The sequence below is a fragment of the Phoenix dactylifera genome, chromosome 2, assembly GCF_009389715.1.
Source record: "Phoenix dactylifera cultivar Barhee BC4 chromosome 2, palm_55x_up_171113_PBpolish2nd_filt_p, whole genome shotgun sequence".
In the NCBI taxonomy this organism is placed as follows: domain Eukaryota; kingdom Viridiplantae; phylum Streptophyta; class Magnoliopsida; order Arecales; family Arecaceae; genus Phoenix; species Phoenix dactylifera.
The window spans coordinates 16,724,521-16,742,539 of NC_052393.1; the positions used below are offsets into that span (position 1 = coordinate 16,724,521).

General features: G+C 39.9%; 1 protein-coding gene across 3 annotated transcripts; it reads right to left on the minus strand.

The window, feature by feature from the left end:
- Nucleotides 1–10,038: 10,038 nt before the first annotated feature.
- Nucleotides 10,039–17,270, minus strand: LOC103702684. Of its 3 annotated transcripts, XM_039123508.1 has the most exons (6): nt 16,912–17,270; nt 15,469–15,567; nt 14,750–15,103; nt 13,752–14,664; nt 11,921–13,706; nt 10,039–11,813 (listed from the first exon to the last, which is right to left on the minus strand). In XM_039123508.1, exons 2-6 carry the CDS (start codon nt 15,469–15,471, stop codon nt 10,409–10,411), a joined length of 4,461 nt encoding a protein of 1,486 aa, XP_038979436.1. In that variant the 5' UTR covers nt 15,472–15,567; nt 16,912–17,270; the 3' UTR covers nt 10,039–10,408. The 3 variants fall into 3 exon arrangements, with proteins under 3 accessions (XP_038979436.1, XP_008783438.2, XP_026658652.2); XM_008785216.3 differs by having other exon boundaries at nt 11,921–14,664; XM_026802851.2 differs by having other exon boundaries at nt 11,921–14,664; nt 15,723–17,270.
- Nucleotides 17,271–18,019: the final 749 nt, after the last annotated feature.

Consider the following 18,019-nt stretch of genomic DNA (forward strand, 5'->3'; position numbering starts at 1 on the left):
AGGGTATTTTGCTGGATAATCTTCTTGGTTGATAAAAATCATTGTCTCAATCATCCGCCTCTGTTATACTCCAAGATGAATACTGCTATTTTCGTTTCAGTTACAAGCTATCTTGAGGCCTCCCACTGTCGCTAATATTCACTCTAATAACGAGCCCTGGCACCGCTGATGCTTGCAATAACAGCTAGAGATAATCTAAACCCACTGGTTAACTTCTTTTCAAAGCACCCTTTGGAGATTTCATTGGATACGCACAGCTAATGCAGGCATTGGTTAACATCTCGTCAAACAACTTTTCCCATCCAAGGAAACTTGACGGTGATCTTTCTAAAAGGCAGGCGTGATGCGCACGCGGCCGGGGAAATTTCCAGAGCTTAGATGGAAAGCAGCTGGATGCTTAGGCAATGGTTGGAGGAAACTAAAGAAAAGAAAGAACGTCAAAGAAATGCCTTGACCTTTTCTCGAACACTTAATCTACTATATCATGTTGGTTTAGTAAAATTACAAATATTCCCCAAGATATTCAATTATATTAATTGATCACACATCATCATTTAATGCAACTAGCAGCTGTAGAAAATGACAATTTGAATCAAACAACCAATAAAAATAGTGTAGTTTGTAATTTTTTTCTACGGTGTTACAGAACCAAAGAGATGCGGCGTCTCTCACGGTGCTTTTGCTAGGCTGTTAGCCAACAGATGTTGCCTTGGACAAATTGGTGCATATCTTGGTAAGTACCTTTCCAGAGTTGCACGGTCTGAAGTGGCAATGAACCTTACGGTCTTAGGTTTCAGGTCCGAGCAACTTAGGAATTGGGACTATGAAAAAAAATTCTACTCGGTAGGAGAATGTCCTCTCACAAGAAAAGATTGAGCTATTTGACAAGAATTGACACCCATATCTTGCAAACAGCTTGTGCTAAGGGAACAATTCGTTTGGTTTCTTCAACAGCAACCATCCTTTGATGACTTTTCCCTCTCTTCCATCAACAAATGCAGGAGCTCCACAAGGCTAAGAAGATAAATGCATGATGCCTGATCCTCCCGTGTTAGTGCCCTCAATAAAACTCTAGCTAATTTTCAATTGCTTCTAGCATATCATAATGCCCAACTTCTAGACTTAGCCCTCTACTGCAAGCAGCTTTTTCCGAACCAAAGGATCCAGGTTCTCTTGAAACAAAATATCCTGATCCCTCAGCATCAGGCGATGTCTCAGTATCATCTGCATCCAAATCAGAATTTGACTCCGAAGAGGGACAACTCACTTTTCCATAATCATCCGACAAGTCGAATCCATATCATCAGAATAGAGGGCATAGGACATGAAGTTAGCATGAGTAAAAATCTGGTACCAAGATCCCCCCAGATTTGAATTATTTCTACTCTGCTGCCAAGGTTCTGTTTAATAAAACCAGGTGCTTGTGAAAATTGTCTTTTGGATTTTCGCTACCGTCCTTCTTCAGTCTTTTTCACAAGCTGCTTTCCCAAGGAAACTTGAACCTGAAACCTAGACCTGAACCCTTCCAAGAATTTAATTACCATATCTCTTTTCGTGACATCAACTTCATTTCAATTTGCACCCTTTCGCTTCAACCCTGATCACACGATCCAAAAGAGACTTAGTATGGACCAGATACTTTTAAGTTCTAAGATGATATGGCTCAAATTTTACTGTCAACACGCGGGCCGCATTAGGGACAATATAAGTTAAGCCAAGAAAGATGCAGGCGGCACACGACCGAAGTCTATCACCTTATACTAAATCTCTCGTGTTGCTTCACCACATAAATGGATATCCTTTAAGATGATCAATCGAGTAACTCATCTGATAAGAAACATAACAGTAGGCCTGCCCATTACCTTAATAGGTCCCCAAAAATTCTTTGACTGGCGCAGAACACCTGTGTTCTCCAGCAACAACATGGGGAACATAGCTGCTGAAGCTAAAAAATTTCAACCCAAAGCTCTCCTCTTTGCATGTAGCATGTACTAGAATAAACAATAGTTATACTTCTTGACTGCTACTTATCTGAAGGCAAAATGTCAAGTGCGCTACATGTATCTTCTAAAATTAATGAAACTTGCTTTAGCAACATCCTTACCCATAAGATGAAAATGCCACTGATGGGGCAACCAAAATGTATAGAAAGATAATGCGCATTCAAGCCAAATAGGAGAATGGTATGCTACAAACTTCTTTTACAGCTATCACCAGAAGCAAAAATGATACACAATTCTGGATTCTGTTCCCTTCTAAATTCTTCTAGTACATTAGCATCTTTGTTTTGTTAATCCCTCTGCATTTCCAACACAAAAAACTTTGTATGTTTCCTTCAGAATTTTATTTTAAGCAACCGTTCTCTAATATGACATTGTACTCTTTACCTCCATTCATCCTCTTTAATGCTGACACGAAACACAATAGTGGGAATTCCTGAAGCACTATCATCTATCTACCCTAGAGCAGCCTGTTTGATCTCATGAATGGAAGCATGTAGATTTTTTATATGTACAGGATTTGGTATTTGAAGAGATCCTCCACTAAAATATATTATGCTGACCCTCCATTTCTTGCGACTGGAACAACAGTCATATCATAATTACCCTGCCACCGTAATTTCCTCAGCATCAAATTAGGATTATCTCATTAAGTTTTATACTTATTTCTAGAGAAAATATGGCCATAGCAAAGGTAAATTTTCCATTTACTAATTAGTTAAACATGAGCAAAAAATCCAATCAACCATGTTCATATTCTGATATCCAACACCATGTTCAATGATCTCCTCCAGAATACCATAATTAAAATTTATGCAAAGATCTACGTTAAAAACAGAGTAATGGGCTTTTAAGTATCCATCTCAAGTAAACACCTATATCACTTAAGCATCCTACTCCTTGCTTTGTTTCCCACTGCACTTGAGACTCCATCATTGAAACCACTCAGTGTATCAGAGGTCTCAGCAGAAGATACACCAGGTGACGTAGGACAATAGAATTTAGGGCTGCCTGCATTCGATAGTGGACCTTGAGGTAAACGATTAGGTTATGAAGGACTTTGTTGCAGGCTGTCCAGATACCAAGATTAGGGCAGTCAATAGAAAAACTTGAAATTTACTCTATTTTTGGTGACCTAGATGTGAGCAGATGAACCGAACACAATCTAGAACTCTCTTAAACAGTCAAATATAGGTGCGTAATCATAATAGATCAAATAATGCACATTGATTATAGATGCAGAATGGTTTTGAATTTTTTAATCAAAATGAAGAAGTAATATCAATTGATTTTGAATTTTGTTAACCAAAATAAACAAGCGATATCAGAACCATAATAATATATATCCGAGAAAGAACTTAGCACATAAAACAATAAATTAGTGTAGCAAATGAATATTAACTGTGTCTATCTCCTAATAATCAAGTATTGCAACAAGCAACTAGTGAAGAGAATAAGAGGTAAAGAGAACAGAACCAGTAGAGAAAAATTGTGAATAATAAAGATAGGGAAGAAGAAGTACAAGGGAGAGAACCGATGGAACTAGCCCTTCTTTCTTCAAAACCAACATACAGTGCCCTGCAACAGACCCCTTTTGGACTCTTTATAGACTCAAGAAAACCCCAAAAAGTTCCTAGTTGGAGTCCGTTAGGATTCGTACAAATATAGAAAGAAATCACTTGAAAAATCTCCCTGATTAACCACCGTTTTAACTCTTAGAAGGTCTCTTTAAAGATTATGAACAGAAACTCCTAGTTGCTTTCCTATTTAAATACATCAATTACTGAAAGAAATAAAATAGATAAATCAGACCTAAATAATTTCTAAACCAAATAAATAGAAAAGTTTGGACTATTGGACTTCTGCTGACTACTATATGGACCCAAGGGATGCTCTCGCAACACCAGGTGTGACATAAATAACCCCATGTACCGAAAAGAGCTCAGCCTCCAAAAGTCATACAGATGCCAATTAGACCTAGCTGCTGACATCCCTCCCCACCTGAGGACGATCAGGGTTCAAACGTGGTGTTCGTATCTCCACCATACTTCCATTAAAAATAAAAAAACAAAATAACCCAAATCTAGAACAACCTGACATCACTGCATCAGGAGCCAAACCTGCTCTTGTACCAAATCTATCATGGTATAACCTAGGTAAAGTTCAACTTTCTAAGAGTTCCACAATTTTGTCTTTCTAAGTGATTAAGGTTATGCCAGGACATAATACCTAATAGAAAAGAAGTAAAGAAACAAATAAATATAGGATAGTTTGAAAGAGAACCAGGAAAGAACACACCTGTTCTTCAACAAAGACTTGGAGGAATCACTGCCACCAAAAGACTGATTGAAGCCACTGCCAATCAGAATATTACAAGTCAACACCACCAATATTCCTTCCAGGCAAACAAACCCAAACTTCTGCTCATTTACAACCAAGCACAAACTTTGCGAACATATGTGCATATAACTTTTAATCTAGCCCTCAACTGATGGGAAGACATTGCACAACACAGGACTCAACAAGTAAACCAGGAAAACTTCAGACTATAGTCAATTGGTGCTAACTTACTAGGAACAACAGTATGCTAGCATCAGCCCGAAACCTGAAGTGCTGTTGGAAAGTAGTTAGGTAGAGTTTACTCAAGTTGATACAAACCTACTGAGGACTCAAGGATTTAACTTATTAGACTATGGATTTAGGAGTACGGAATTGATTACAAAACAGTGGTTCATCGAAAATTCTACAATGCTTTGACCGAATTTCTTTTACTTCTGTTCTAGAGTCATTTACCTGATTGTTTTTGATGATGCTATACAACTTTAGTTGAAGCATTCAAGTCAAACAATCAAGGGAGTGTCTTATTGTTGATATCCAATGTTTGACTGACATAAAATAGTTTCTCTTATTTCAAATTTGTCCATCTAAACACCTTCCAATGAGCATCAAGCGAACTTGTAGTAATAGCAGCTCCAGCATTTCTTTTTATAACTTCAGAACTTATATGTACTTGCTCTAACACCCCATCCCAACCCCCAAAAAAGGGAAAAAAGCATTTCCTTATTTCCAATGGATTAGATTGCCCAATAAATATATGCACAAAGACACACAGGGAAACTTGGGTAGACTGCTTCCCTAGCCCTAACACCAAATCATTGTCCTAGCTTATTCTTCTTCGGGCTTACCCCTCCCAGGCCACAACCAAAGCCATACCCTATCCTAATTTCATTCTTCATCAGACTTATCTCATTTGTCATATCACCTTATATCTCATAAAACATGTATTAAGGGTGCTTCAAGCATGCTTTCTCCCATCCTTTCCCTTATCAAAGGAAAAATCATCCCCAAGGAAAATGTAGCTACAAAGAAAAAGGAGAAACTTATTCGTTTAGGAGGAATTATTAAATGCAGTAGTATACCACTCATCCTCCATGTACATGCGCGAACACAACTAAATTACAAAAATTAAAAGAGCTTTGTAATATCATGCAACTACTTTAAAAATGTTGTTTTGGATCATCTGATCAATTTTAGCAACAAGTATAAACTTTCCTAATACTTGCATTTCTATATCTTCTTATTGTATATGCAGTTTCAGCTTTATGGACCTAAGCACTTTCCATCACATATGAAACTGTTCTAAACCTATTTCCTAAACTAATATCGACTCTATAAGTTCTTAGCCTAGCAACTTTGGAAAAGAAAGGATCTATCCATAAGACCTACAAGGCTCATAAACATTAGTGGGATAATTCACTATATCTGTTGAAACAATTGTTGGTGAATGAGGATCCATAGAGCCAACCCGAAATAGTTGGAAAAAGGCTAGATGATTACGGCTATGATTATGAATCAATCCTCAATGATTTTGCAATACTTGGAAACATTTTATACAAACAGAAAAAGAAGACAAGGTCCAGTGAAGAGTGAGGATTGGGATCTATCTCCGTGGTAGAAATTCTGCCCTAAAAAATAATCAAATAAGGGGATATGTATATGTACTATGTGGTGCCACGCATTTATTATATATTCATTTGGGGGAAAAGAAATGTTCAATTATAGATTTGAATAATAGATGAAAATTTGGAGGATAAAAAATTATAATTAATTAGATATATAAAAAGCACATAACATGCAATTTTCAAAGGTAAAAAGAGTGAAGATTAAACACTATAAAATAGTGGGCCAACAGATATTCTTATTTTTTATCTCTACCATGGTATGCCATACCTTACCGAACCGGTACGCTACGAGCATACCGTACCATACTAGTTCGGTATCGGTACTGGTGGCATACCGAGTGTTGGTATACCAAAAAAATTACGTACCATAGCGTACCGACATTATACTAGTGTGGCACCGGTACGGAGTCCGGTACCGAGACGGCAAACCTTGATCTCCACTCAAGCAGTATTGAAAGAGCTCGACTGACGTAGCTAATAGAATTCTAGAAAGGTGAACACATTAGACTGGTCCTTCTATACTGTAGTTTAATGAGTGTTTATCTTCGAGACTTAAGACCTTATAAATAAACTAAGTTACCAATAGAAAGGGGAAGGATTGGGGTGGGGGAGAGGGAGAGAGATGGATAATGCAGTTTGCATTCATGGGAACCATCTATAGAGTCAAACTTATGGCTGAGCTTATGGTCAACAACTTCCTATGTAAAGTACCCATGGTCACACCTCTTGCACATATAGACACCTTATGTTTATTTCCATTTAAGCAAATTCTACAGCCACATTCAACTGGAAATCTTTGTCGCTAATCCCCAAACATCCAACAAAAAATTCTGCCCATAGTGGACCTACTACCTAGTTACCCGGTCTTTCATTTCTTTAGGTGGATAGCTTAAGGCTAATATGAATCATTAACAAGGATTCCCTGGGTTTGCTCGATCTAAAATCAGCTAAAACCTATTTTGTAATAAATATTTATTTTAATAAATGTGGTTTTGAAAAAGTTGGAGGTTCTATCCCAACCCCAACTCCAACGCCCCCCCCCCAAACCAAATGAGCTTTTGGTCTAAGCACTAAAATACATTATAGCATTTTATAAAGTCTAACGTAAATGATATAAAATAATGTTTGTTATACAATAAAAGCTTGTTTTTACATATTCTATTTTATAGCTGCATGCGTTTAATCAAGCCACTTAACTTTAAAAATATGAGGAAAAAAACCATAAACTTCATATGTCAGCAAGTTCGATCTCAAAATGATGAAGCCAAAGAATGCAGTACACCAGGAATTAAAAGTCTCAAAGTTGCTAAATATAATGATTTTTCAGAAGAATTGATTTTTGATAAGTAAATAATAAATATGTTCAAAGTACAATAATGTCAAGTATAATTACATGCAATATTAACTTCAGTGTAAATCTGCCAAAATCACACAAATAATGAACATAAAAATAACATAAATACTCTCTAATGTCATGTTGTGAAGAGTGACAATTATTTAATGTTTCACTTTATTCCTTACTCCTTTTTTCCTGTTGTTCATCAATCTCTAAATATCATAAGGGAGGAGGTCGTCATCATCATAAGGTTGAAACTCAAAATCCTTAATTACATGATTATGGCAACAAAAAGACACCGGATTAAATGATTATGACAATAAAAGTATTTTAATTAATTTTTTTAAAAAAATTCTGTTGCAGGGACAAAAAAAAAGGAAGAAAAAAGAAAAATAAAAGGCTTTCTAACGCATCTCAAGTAGACCTTTTGCCCGAAAGCTCCAAATTAGAGCTTTTCCCTAGACTTTTTTTAACTTTAAGAAGAAGTAGAAAGTTGCTTCAAAATTTTTACCAAACACATCAAAAACATGCAAAAGAGCTTTTAACCCTCCAAAAAGTACTTTTTAAATGGGGCGTAAGAAGCTACCACGGAAACAACCATAATTACCAACTCAAACATCTCAACTATAATATCAAATCTGAATAAATAGCAAAACCATTTACATACTTGTATCCACATGAAACTCAATTTTTCACGAGTAGGCCCACCAATTTGGGCTCTTTTATAAACTAAGCAAATCATTTCACTCCCAGAGTAAAACACCATAACCCTTTTCCATGAAGAAAAGAAAGCATAGAGAGAGCTCTCCCCAATTCTAAAGCTTTGCCTGCAACTCAACTGCTCAGCTAAAAAGTTCTTCAACCCCAAAGTTAAAACATGGTTTTAAATTCCTACCTTCCACCATTCACCGACTTTATTATTTTAGCTAGCATGTGTTGAACTCCTCTTCTTACATGGCGAATTTCTCATTTTTCCCCCTTCCCTCAGTTTTTCTACAAGATTCTAAGAAAGAACTAGAGAAGCTAAAATATGAATTCCTAACAAAAGCGACATTTTCTGTCATTTTTCAAATGACACTCTAAAAATGGATTGTGGCATGATTAATCAGTATGCTTGAATCAAAAGTTCCTCTACCATCTAATTTTCAACCTGCAGGGATATATCTCACCATACTGATGTAAGCAGTTAAATGACTAGATATATTCATACTGCTACATGCTGGATTGGGAAGTCCACTAGTTCATGCAACATTTCCAGAATCAAGATGCCAGATGATCCCACATCACATACGAAACAGTAGGAATCTATATTAGCTCTCTCAGAGATTAGTTTTCTAAAGCTCATTGAGGTTCAAACCAGGCATAAACGATTAACTGTATCAGTGCCCCGGCACTATTTAGACCACTATCGACAAGCTTGGATTCTGTCAAAAGTTTAAATACCATAATAGCCATCTTCAGTTGTAGGTGTCAGCAGAACCAACACAAACATGAAGTGGCAGGCCAGAATCCACAGCCAGATACCATGATGAAGGCATGAAACTACTTGAAAAGGACTTTTGAGGCGATTGCTTATACAAGAAAGTATGGAATATGGCAAAGCGTCAGAGTCTCTGGGCACAAGAATCTACGCTCCTCAAGCGAACCTGCCTATCCTCTGCTACGCTACATAGGGGGACTTACGTGGTGGTTGGATGCGGAGACACATTTGGTTATGAATTCCAACGTGGCGGATAAAATCATATATCTGCATGGCCCAATTAATAGTTCAAGTCACACACTCCCATAATATTCTTCCCAGCGGACAGGAGCCCCGACCAAGAACCTGGTTGTGACACTAATTTCAGAGTCTATAGTTCATACAAGGCTCCCAGCAGACAGACGACCGACCTAATAATCCATTTAACTACTGAGCTGCTTTTAAAATGATAAATAATGTACTGCATCCTCCCATTAGAATCACATTCCTAGCTTGGAGCAAAGTTCACCAAATAACACAACCCTCCCCCCATCTCCCACCCCCAAAAGACCAAAAAACAAAAAAAGCACAAACAGGGAAAAAACAGAAGAAGAAGCTCTTAAAAAGACACTGGAATAATCAACAGTGCACACAGATAAACAGATGAATAAGACATGCAACACTAGAACATTTCTTAAGAAATTTACGCATTCACGTCACTTTTGTACTTCTATGTAAGTAGTTTATCACCAAGCAGACCTCAATAAAATGTTCAACAACATAAATAACACAGTAACAAAACATGTTTGCACCAGATGCCATCATAATCTTCAATTACGTAGAGAAGAATTTAAAAAGCATTTTATTGGTAATTGGTTTGACCATCACCTTCAAAAAATGTATGACCGATGAAAAGAACAGATTGCATGACAGCATTTGAAAAGACAGAGAAAAACAACAGCTAGTTGCCATAAAATACCTTTAGCAATTTTTGCCTTGTAATAGCCAGTTTAAAGATCAACAAATTTGAATTCAAATCTTCCTGAAACCAGAAAAACCATAGTAATAAAGATTTATTGCAAACTGAAGGCTTCATGAATAATAAAAAACATGGACCAAAAATGACAATTCCCTTGAAGAATGATTACCTTGCTGTAAAACATTTATACTGCACAATCACAAAGTTACATTGTTAACCGTTAAGGGAAAGTTGGTTGGATGAAATTCTGCCAGGTTCCACAACTTATGATGATCTTAGAGCTGAAAAATCAAATGCTGGAATTTCTGTAGTATAATTAGAATTTTCATAAACTTTAACCAAGTTAACAATGCATGCCAATTGTCAAAAGGCGCAAGCTCAAATTCCATTGGCTGATCATGTTCAAATGGGTCCCATACAAAGATTACACCCGACTCAAAATGGACCCAGATTAAAAATATATAATGAAAATGGAGGGCAGAAAAGACAACCTCAAACCCAAACAAAATTTTCCGAAGTTCTACTGATGATGTAAGATTTTTACAAGCACTAGAAATACAGTATGCTGCCAGACTAAGACACATTTCCCTCTGAGAGAAAAAATATCATTGGGTTTAGCATCTCCTTGGCATCCCATGTAAGCAGCAGATCGAATAATTAGTGCACTTGCAGTCATGAAGGCCTTCTCTGTGGGGTCGTGCGGTCATCATCACGACTTTGGACTCCATATGACTCGAAACTGGAAGTAGGCCTTCCACTTCTGCCATATCTGAAATGACTTTTCTCTTCTTTAGCCCTTTGAGGCGAGTCTTCAAGTTGGCTCTCAATGTGTCTGTCAAAGCCCCTTGGGCTCCCTCGTCGGTGGAACTCTGAGGATTTCGGAGGAGGGTCATGAGCCCTAAAACCATCTTCAGCATCAAATCGCAAATGCTTGATATTGCCATCAATATCATGCTGCCTTACAGAATGGAGCATTCCATATCTCTCACCATGTCCTCTTCCATCTTCACCACTCTCATCATGCCTGGCTCCCCTAACAAAACCAACAAATCCACGGAACCTGCTAGAGTACATGGAACGATAACACTCATCCGGCTTCAATCTTCCTGGGGAATCCAGTAGGTCATACCTATCAGTTCGTGAGAAGACCCTACATTGCTTGTAGTCATGTTCTATAAGATGATCTGGTGACTCTTTCCTATCATTAACCCATCTTGAAGAATGAGGTGGGGAGGCATGGTTTCTGGATGTTGGGTCATGGCCTACCATGTGATTCTCAAAGCCTGGTTGCCTACGGGGTGCCCTCATTCTCTCCATTCTGGCTTCAGTCTTGAAATTTGGAGGAGACCTACTGCGCCTGCGTGAACCAGGCCCCCGATTCATCCCATCACTCCTTCCCCTGGGTGCTGTCCACATATGGGGGGAGCGAGTCCTGGATCTTGAAGGAGATCTGGTACAGGACTGAGATAGATGAACAGGCCCTCTACGTGGGGAAAAGCTTCTCTCTCTCCTTGATAATGAATTCTGCATTGATAATGATGAATCCATGCAGTCATCAGACACAGGCCTGCGATACCGCTCCCTGGCCATTTCCGGACCATATCTGCCAACATGACCCCAATCAATACCAGCATGTCTATCAGGGCTCTCTCTTGAATGTCCAAGTCTTCTCTGCATACCACATGCTCTGTCTCTCTCAATTGGTGATCCCCTTCTTGATAGAGAATGATGTGTACTTCGCAATGGAGCATTTGCTGATCGTCTGGGTAGCTGACTGGCAGATCCCACACCACCAGCTCTAACAATTGTGCCATCAGGTGCAACAACAAAGCCACTACTCTCCACCTTTGCCACGACAGCAGCAGCCGCATTTCTTGAACCAGGGTGAGTGAAATTAGGCAGCCCATAGCAACCTGATCTGTCATGATGACTGGGACCATAACGGTTGGAAGAATCAGCCCAATGGTCGCCTCTGCCCCGGCCTCGAGCATGCCGAGATGATCCACCCCTTCCAACTGATCTAGGAGCACCTGTATCCCTTTCAGCTTTTGAATCTAAACCAATGCGATCATCATACCTAAATAATAACAATGTATGATAATAAGTAATAGTAGAACAGTTGATAGGTTTACCAATCAAAAACCAGATAACAAGAAGAATATAGAGAACCTTCCAAAGATTTACCTGCTTGCCCTAACATATGACTTATCCGTTCTGTGTGAGCAATCAGCGGAATTTGGCCTCTCAATTCGAGATGATAAGTCTCTCTTCAGTGATGATCCCACCCTTCTCAAAGATTCACGAGCACCAGATGCATCCATAGAAGGAGCAACATGATTTTGGCCAACAGAATGAAGTCCAGCATCCCTCAGGCCATCTCTAGAACTTCTACAACATTCAGGCAACTGATCCCATCCAGAAGACTTCATTCTTGCTGAATGGCTTGACTCCTTGGTATCATCACCTTCTTTAAGAAACTTACCATCTCCAATCACCTTATCATGGCCTACACCAAATTCTGGAGACCCTCTCGCATCCCTCCCTGATTTCTTACTTTGAGTTCTCTGAGCTTTATTTGCAATATTTCCAATACACTGATTCCCAAATCCAACATTCCAAACATCTGCTTCGGATGGGCACTTCAATAAGGGTTGAGAAGCAGCATATTGTGCATTCTTCTTCCCAGTCCATGCTCCATCATAGTTACCATTGGATAATCCTCCATTTTTGCGAGCCATATAATCAACCTGGAGAGGAGCAGGCGGCAAACTGGAAGCAGCTTCAAACATATCATTCTCTTCATTGTCAGACCCATAATCCACACGTTCTGATTCCCCTTCCTCAGCGCCATCTTCACCCCAGGTATTCAAAAGAGATTCTCTGAGTTCCCCATCTTCATATTGAGAATCATCATCTTCGAGGTCAACTTTTTCCATTCCAATAGCTCGATTAGCATCATTTTTAGATGCATATGAATCATTATCACAATCAAAACGATCACCTAAAGCAGCCTCAGCAGGGCCATTCACAAAACCATCCATATGGTATTTACTTGCTTTATGGGAACTTACAGGACAATCCAAGGTAGAGGCATCAATCACTTCAGGCACCACACCTGCTGATTTGCAGTCAGAAGTGTTGGAGACGATATGAACAGATGTATGAGTTATGGTGGCAGCCAAATCAACATCAGATTCCACAGAAACTTTATCATTGTCCATCTTCAACTTTGCAGCAGTTGTTTCATATTCACCAGCAATTGTGCTTATGGAAGAAAGCTCATCCTGATTAGATGAACCTTGCCTATCCTGAGGATGAGAATTTGATAGGCAAGGGCTTATTTCTGCTTCACGGGCCTTATCAGCACGATCAGATTCAGTTTCACCTATACCATCAGGGCTCAAAAGTTCACTGGGTAAGTCACCCGCATTTATTGCATTTGCACAGATATTTCCATCAGAGGCTTTTTCAGTAGGAGGACTAACAGTGTGACACTGATCAGTGTTGCCACTCTGAGAATCATGAGGAAAACACCCATCCTTCTCAACTTGAGAACTGCTTATCTGAGTGGATTGCCCCATTCTAGCATCAGTCAGGCAACCATCAACAGAGAAGTTATCAAGATAAGCTAAAGATGCTGGATTTCTGTCTTCCTCCAAGGTTGGGGTATTGATTAAGTCCACTTTGGGATTCGATTCAGATGGAGTTAAATAGCCACAGCTCACATTCACACTGGAAACCAGATGAGAAGATGAGGTTTCCGCTTCCACCTCAGAGCCAAAGTAGACATTGTCCTTTTCTTTCTGCACCACCTCAGTCACCAAAGGGTCCCCTAATGAACCCGTAACACCTCCAGCTAGAGAAGAAGAAATTTTTACTGTGCAGCTGCCCATCTCCTGATTATGCAAAAGTTTTGTTTCCTCGACAGAACCCACCACAGCAACTGAGGCTTTGTCCAACTGATGCTCCTCTAGGACCAAACCATCGGCACAAGGAACAGAGCAACAGTCATGATCTACAACAGAGTTATCCTTGGCACCAGGTATGTCTTGCACTTCAGTATCCAGTAATCTATAATCAATTTTAGGTATGTCACCTACCTGAATTCTGGCGTCAACAAGTTCAGGAGCATGTTTGGCATCTCCACACTCCATGTCGCATCGAGAAGTTTCAATGTTTTCCAGATTTTCGTTATGAATACCATTTTCGCCAACAACAGCAGGAGCAACTGGCTTGGAATTCATGACTACATCACAATTACTCTCCCATGCATCCATCACAGTGTTCAGATCCCAGTGAAATCTAGAATCATGGGAAGAATGTTCTGTCCCCGTCTTGTCTGGAAAATTTTGCAAGGTCTCAATAGAGTTTTCTGCATCATGTGATTCATCCAATTTCATTCTGTCTGATCCCTTACAAGGCAACTCTAAGGTAGAAGATGCTTCCAGATGTATCTCAGATTTACCATGCAAATCTTCAGAACTGTGCTGAAGCTGTTGATTCTTTGTTACTTCAAATAAGGAATGTGATTCAACACAAGGGGAGCTTCCTAAAAGGTCATCTGCTTTAAAACCATGTCCATTAAAAACTAAACCTTCAGGATTCATGCTGTCACACGTCATGTCACTGTCACAAGCAGCAGCAGCCAATATTGAAATACCAGAGAAATCCACAGCATCAGAAATCTCTTCATTAAAATCCTTTAAACCAGTTTTATCATCACCAATGGATATTTCTTGATGTTGTTTTGAATATGATGCAGTCCTTTGATATGAAGCACACTGGGTCTCTTCCATGTGATCAGAGTCATCAGAATGAGATGGTTTGGGTGGTGGTGATGGAGAACGGACTAACAAAAATCTTCTTTTCTTTATTGGAACACTTTCTAAAGCATCACCAAAGCGTCGTCCAAGAATACTTACACCAAGCTGCAATAAGAAAAATTAAAGCATTAGAAATCATGGGAGAACATCAGCAGTTTCACACAAGAATCACAAAATTTCACAGAAGAACCTTCTCCGATTCAGAAACTGGAATGTCCCCCGCTCTCTTTAATTCTTTATCAGCAGCATCCTCACTGTCCTTCAAACTTTTGTTAGTAGACTTCTTTTTGTTTCCCCCAGGAAATGAAGTCCTAGCTCGTCTTACAGCCCTTTGCCTGCCTTTAGAAGCCGTCTTCCAGTTCAAGTGAGGATCGATAACTCTTGATAGTTCCAGTCCAACGGTGCTCAGCATGTTTCCTGACAGGGATCCTTGCCTATCAACTGCTAATCTGCCACCACAGCTCTTGCAGGTATTTGATCCTTCTCGGTGATTAGGATATTCAAGAGCAGAGGGGGAACCTCTAGTACAAGTACACAAACGAATCTGCAAGGTAAAACTTGTCTTCTATTAGAATTGATATTGTGCTTTGAAAGAAGAAATGGAATGAAAATATCAAGTATAAATGCTTTCTGAGAACCAGTGATATTGTTAAACAGTTTGAGACTGTCTCAAGAACCAGTTAAAGCAAAATAGCCAACCAATTCTAAAAGAAAGTAATTACTATGGTTATTCCGTTAATGCAACAACGTGCTCGAATATGGCTTCTTATGAAGGACACTAACCCACATAAAATATACAACATAACAGAACATACACTTTGAGAAGTATGCCAGAAATTCTTGCATTTACTTCATGCTAAATTGGAGTATGACATATTATTCCTTAAAACTAGAAGATTGGAAACCAACCATTGACTCAGATCCCTCATCTTCTTGCTTCCCAAGATGAAGTAAAAGACTAGATGCTATCAATCACATCGCCAGATCCAAATCAACATGAGACCGCCTCTGTAAAACAACAAAGTAAGGATCAGCACCTGCACACTCATCACGATGTTTGGTATATTCGAAGTAATTAAAAAAAATCAGCAAAAAAAACATTTTTGCAATTCACCGAAAGGGCTGATAACAGACAGTCTGTTAAAGCCCTTAAAGGCCATTACCTTGAGGCTGATCATGTTAACCAGCCTTATAGGCATGCCTGCATCTCTTCCTTCAGTGCAGATTCAGAAAACAACAACTATGGAGCCAGATTAACAGTGTCAAACTAAAACTTTCAAGCACACAGGCACAGTACAAAATCTATCATCACTCCTCCAAAAATTGGCAGGGCGACAACACAGACAAGAAAAGGCAGTAAGGGTTCCCCCATTCCATACTCTTGCCAGTCTCCACCAGAGCACAGATAATTATTCAGAGGACGGATAATCATTCACCTCTCAAGAGATCAACTGCCTAGCACCACTGTACCTAGGATTTCAACCATAGCTAATAAGGTGTATGCCAAGTAAGGAAAATCCCCTGAGCACTAAATCTTGGATCGAAAAAATACCAAAACGTCCTCCTCTGCCAAAGATCATCTGATCAAAAACTTAAAGCAGCAAAGAAGAATCACTGCAATGAAGGAGCAAGGGTCACCAGATGCCCTAATCCAGTCTCAAGCCAACAACCTCCATCCCTTCAAAACAAAGGGAAACCCCAAAAGCATCCCAGATTTTAAGGCTATTAGCAGAAGCAACAGAAAATAAACTTGGATGACGATGAAACAAGTGAAGGCACTCCAAGAAGTAATTAACCCGTCAAAACCCTAAAACAATCTAGTAATAAACCGAAGGCAGTCCGAGAAGAAGCAAGGATGCCACTCTCCTCAGCCAATACAGCAGCTATGCTCCCTTTATAACCGAGGCAGCCATAAAGACAAGGAAGAAGACATGGATAGCAGATCCAAGTCCAAGCCAAGACCTATAAATCGACGAGGACGATCACAGTAACGTCTCTTCTTCCTTCATCACGGATGAGATCGGGTCAAAAGATCTCTAACCAGAAACCATGGAATCTGATTTCAAGCCAAGATGTGCAAAACTCCACCGTCTTCAAAGGGATGGATCTAACGATCGGCGCCCCGAATTCCACACAAAGTCCAACCCTAGTCTCCATCTGCCATGATCCTCTGCCATCCTGTTGTCAAAGATCCAAAACCAGCTCCGATTCCCAGAAAAAGGGAGCAAAGCTGGTGAATTCCTTGGCGATCGGAGCAGCAGAACCCCAGCCCTTCCCATGGCGAGTCGAGAGATGACGATGGGCTAAAACAACCTAAAAACATAGAGAAATCAAGAGCTAGGGTTTCAATACCTGGATCCAACCGAGGCCACGGCACACGCTCCTTCCTCCCTTCCTTCCTGTTTTCTTCTCTCCTTCCTCCTTCGAAAAGATCTCTCACCTTCCTTCTTTTCTCCTTCCCAAATCTCTATCTTCTTCTCTTCTTCTTCCAAGGCTGAACTATAAAGAAAGAGGTGGAACGAGAGAGATTCCTTCCGTGTGTTCTTCCTTTCGAAACAATTCCTTATCTCCGACGCCAATCCACTCGCTTTCGCCGATCCTCCGCGTCTTTCCTCTTTCCGGCTCTCTCTCTCTCTCTCTCTCTCCTCCTTTCTTTGAGAAACAAGAGTAAATTTTAATCTTCTCCTTTCTCCACTATCGTCGCGGTTTGAGAACCCCATCGGCACCATCCCCTACCACTTATTTATGCTCGGGCTGCCCTCGGATTTTCCGTAAAATTACCATAATACCCTTAGGGCGAGGGTAACCCTCCCCGCTCCTCCCGTTCCCGGTTTCCGGCTTCCGCCGCCAAACTCCAGCTGGTTTTCCTCGGCTCGTGCCGGCTTGGACCCGACTCAGCTCGGCTCGGCTCGGCCCGGCTCCGCCGTATCCCAGATGGACACGGTGTAATTATTGGGTGCACCAGGACGGATTTATCTGATAAAAGGACCCTCATTTCGCCCACAAAAGAACCCACGGCGGAGAACTGTCTGGGGCCCGCAAACGCTGTAGGCTCGCGGAGATCTTGGCAATCTAGCTCGAAAGAATTAAAACCAATGTCATGGACGAAGACGAAGCCAATTTGACTTGCCATAAAATGTTAACCCGAAAGTCGCGCAAGACCTGACATGCCTATAACAAAAACAAAATATATTCGACTCTTGACGCGCCTCTTGCCTTGATGTATGGTTTTGTGACTCTTCGTTGGAGCCCATTTGTAATCTAATTGACGTGAGACGGATTCTAGGGATCAGGTGCATGAAGTTTTTATTTTGTTTTGACTTGTTGACAAACTATTTCTTTTCAATTATTCTCATTGTATGTGTTCTTATTGTTTTCTCCTTCTCACTTTCAAGATTTTCCATCAAATAAATGTTACTTGAGCGTGGCAGGTTTTATTATGCTGTATGAATTCATGTCA

Excerpts from the sequence above, each read along its gene's own strand:
- LOC103702684 (XM_008785216.3), bottom strand. Across the intron at positions 14,665-14,749 it reads CAGTTTCTGAATCGGAGAAG|CTTGGTGTAAGTATTCTTGG; the intron begins GTTCTTCTGTGA and ends TTCTTATTGCAG. Across the intron at positions 11,814-11,920 it reads TCATATGTTAGGGCAAGCAG|GTATGATGATCGCATTGGTT; the intron begins GTAAATCTTTGG and ends GTTATTATTTAG.